Source organism: Cebus imitator, unplaced genomic scaffold (assembly GCF_001604975.1).
Source record: "Cebus imitator isolate Cc_AM_T3 unplaced genomic scaffold, Cebus_imitator-1.0 Scaffold133, whole genome shotgun sequence".
Lineage (NCBI taxonomy): Eukaryota > Metazoa > Chordata > Mammalia > Primates > Cebidae > Cebus > Cebus imitator.
In genome coordinates, this window is record NW_016107448.1 from 1,984,859 (window position 1) to 1,988,488 (window position 3,630).

At 36.0% G+C, this 3,630-nt stretch overlaps 1 protein-coding gene across 29 annotated transcripts in view; it reads right to left on the bottom strand.

Annotated features, from left to right (window-relative positions):
• The window catches only part of ADGRL3 (adhesion G protein-coupled receptor L3), a 559,234-nt gene that overhangs the window by 85,376 nt on the left and 470,228 nt on the right, over positions 1-3,630 (bottom strand). For all 29 annotated transcript variants that reach the window (XM_017541414.2, XM_017541407.2, XM_017541408.2 and 26 more), the window contains one exon: positions 2,318-2,538. In XM_017541414.2, the coding sequence (XP_017396903.1) occupies positions 2,318-2,538 (221 nt within the window). The remainder of the gene's footprint in view (positions 1-2,317; positions 2,539-3,630) is intronic.

Genomic DNA, 3,630 nt, shown 5'->3' on the forward strand with positions numbered 1-3,630 from the left:
ATATCTTTAGGGGCAATCTCAGATAATGTTTTTGTGCTAATCCTAGTCTATTTCAAAAATGTCACTGGAATGAACAGAAAAATCACAGACTTGATTACAATTCACAAAGGTAAGATTAAAAAATAATTGTTATTAATATATTTAGACAAATGGTTTTAAATAGCCTACCACTATACTCAAAGGCTTAACAGGAATAAGTCTTCTTTTAATTGTATTGTTGGTGCCTAAAATAGCATAGTTCACATATGCTGTTTTAACTATGCTCCCAATAATTCTGGCCCCCTCTCCTTGTCGTTCCCTTTTTATGAATCCTCACTTCTGAGAAGCAAGCTGTTTTATTGCCAGCATGTTCAGACTGCTGATTGCCGATGGAGACCCATGAAATTTGGCTTATTAACTTCTGTACAAATTGAAGTTATCTAACCTGATCTGAGCCTTCACTGCTGCTTGAAAATCTTTTTATTAATGTCTAATTGGCTCCTTAGCACATTTTCCATAGTGTTCATTTCAAAGCTTTTCAAATCTGTTCTTTAAGTGACCTCACCTATTCACTCAATAGAAAGCAACATCTTTTACTTGATGGAAAATTTCCTTTGCTTCAAAATTTACCTTTCCTTTCCTTCACACTCCCCTCAAAAATGTGGGGTCATTTTACAATTTCCAAATAAATAAATAAATCCTAGTTTATTTGAAATAACCTGACTTGGCTTATCTCACATCTGCTACCCACTAGCTCTATAGCCACAGGCAATGCAATAAATTTATCTAGTATTTGATTTTCTTACCTGTAAAATTAGTGCCATGGACTTTGCAAATTCTAGGACCACTTTTAGTAATAAATCAAGATTTTTTTAATCTTGTGTTTAGCCTTGTGTCTTTCTATTCCCCAGGACTTTTCCCTTTCATTTGGCCCATATATTCTAAAAGGAATTTTCTCTCCACAGATCTCCTTCTATTAATTTGATTCTTCTCACCCTAGCTCTGCTTAAGACTTCATCTTTAAAATCTTCCTTCATGATTATCACATAAGTTAATATTTTCACTATTTTTCAATCTACTTACTTCCGGGTGTAAATAACACTCTTACTACTGACTTATCTCTTCACACCTTCCAATTTGCCTCTTCTTCCAGTACTTTGCACAAATGGCTGTCGCACTATTTGGGAGGCTGAGGTAGAAGGATCACTTGAGCTCAGAAGTTCCAGCAGCCCAGGCAACATAGAGGCCCCACCTCTTAAAAAAAAAGACTTGTTACAGAGGTCAAATGTTTTTTTGTCTTTTTTTAACTTAAACTAATTTTGACATAAAACAACGCTGACGGTAGTTTTTTGTTCTTGTTTTGTTTTGCCTCTTAGAGATGAGGTTTCACTCTGTCATCCAGGCTGCAGTAAGGTGGCATAATCACAGCTCACTGTAATCTTGAAAGCCTGGGCTCAGGCGACTCCCCTGCCTCAGCATCCTAAGCAACTTCATAGGCATGCACCATTGTGTCTGGTCCCCGGTGGTGTTCTGAAACACTGTCTTGACACTTTCTTCTCACTTCCCTTGAGTCTGAATCTCATGGTAATCTTTCTAAGCGTCTGCTTACCTCTTATTTTTTCTCCTGGGGCTATGTTCTAAATATGATTATTCATCAGAGATCTATCTTGGTTTCCTTTCTAATCTTTTTCTAATAAAACTTTGATTTACTCTGGGGATCTCAACTGTTATATGTATGTAGATTAAAAATATATTTTTATCTGAACTTCATCCTAATATGCTGCGCATCTCCATATATATGTCTTACAAATGTAAAGCTATGTTGAAAACAAAATTCATCACTCTACCTCAATGCCAACCTAGAAAAAAGGGGAAAAACACAAGCTGTCCCTGTTCCTATACTCTTTCTCTTGATGACATAAAAGGTTTTCCAGTGACTCGAACTGACTTGTCAGAAAGTAGAGAAGACACCAGTGTCAGGGGCTACACCGTCCTGTGCTAGCAGACTAGCAAACAGCTTTTCATGCAGCTAGTGCTTCCTTTGACAAACGTCTTAATTTTCTGAAGAAAAATAAAATTATGATCTCTTTGTAGTTATGCAATATGATATGGATGTGGAAAAATCATGCTGTTTTAAAACAGCATCATGATAAGTCTCAATGTATTTTTTTTTTCTTTTACATCATAACCAAAGTATAACCATGGACTGACATATACAGATTTGCTGCTCCAGTTCCTTCATTTATTGCTGTGAGGTAATATAAAGACTTTAGCTTCTAAGAAAATCCAACACTTTTATTTCACCTAGATTTAAAAAGAAAGAAAACAATAAACTTACACTTTATCTGTTCCATAACTCCTGTAGTCTACTGCAGCGGACACAGCCACAATGAGTGCCGGCATCCCATAGCCAACCAGATAAAAGTATTTCCTACGTGAATGTTCACTCTCAAAAACCTCCACCAGCATGATATAGAGCTGCACCCCCTCCAGAAACATCCAGGTGAAGGCAGCCAAGAAGAAGAAATGTAAGAGGGCAGCAAAAACAGCACAGGCAATCTAGGAAAAGGAACAAATGATTTAGTCAAATCACTACCACATGGAATACCGGTCAACTGCCATAAAACCAAATTAAATATTTACCAAGGCTGCATAATAACACGTCTGCAAAGTAATAATCCAGAGAAGATTCTTAAAACACAGATATTAAAACTAATATACTTAAATATAACCTATCTTTGAAAACTGCCTTTAACATTAATAATGGCTTATGGATGACAGCATATCATTAGAATAAAAAAATTATAATACTTAGGAAAAATTCTAATAAGATCCTATGAATAATTATTCCTGAGATTAGCGTAAAGATTTTAAAATAGATTTTAGGAATTCTTTCTCTTGGCCATAATCATGTGTATACTAACATACTAAGTTCTTCATCTGTCAATGAAAAAGAAACATTAGAACTAAGGGGAAAAATAAATAGTGTAATTAATTGCAGTATTTTAATGATGATATTATTAGTAATTGTTTGTTTCATGATGATATTATTAATTATTCATAATTGTTTGTTTATTTCTTCCCAAAAGGATTTAAGGTGGTGTTGGAAAATTCATGGTGAACATGATTACAAAAGGATCTGGTTAAAATTAAATGTTCCCAAACTGCTTTCTTTGTCTGAATTTTTGTTATCATACTAAATATTGATTTAGACAATCTTGGTCAAAAAAGGCAGCCAGCTCTTATTTTTGTATATTTTCTAAATTATACAATTTTCAGCTGAGCAACTATCAATTCCTTACTCTCATGGCAATTCCTGAAATCTTATTTCTTTCAGTTCTTCTTCCTTATAGGAAGCCCTGACTAGCCCAGGTGCAGTGGCTCATGCCTGTAATCCCAGCACTTTGGGAGGTCGAGGCAAGGCAGATCAGGAGGTCAGGAGTTCGAGACAAGACTGGCTAACATGGTGAAACCCTGTCTCTACTAAAAATACAAAACATTAGCTGGGTGTGGTGGCAGGTGCCTGTAATTCCAGCTACTTGGGAGGCTGAAGCAGGAGAACTGCTTGAACCCAGGAGGTGTAAATTGCAGAGAGCCGAGACCATGCCACAGCACTCCAGGCTGGGCAACAGAGGTAGATTCCATCTATTA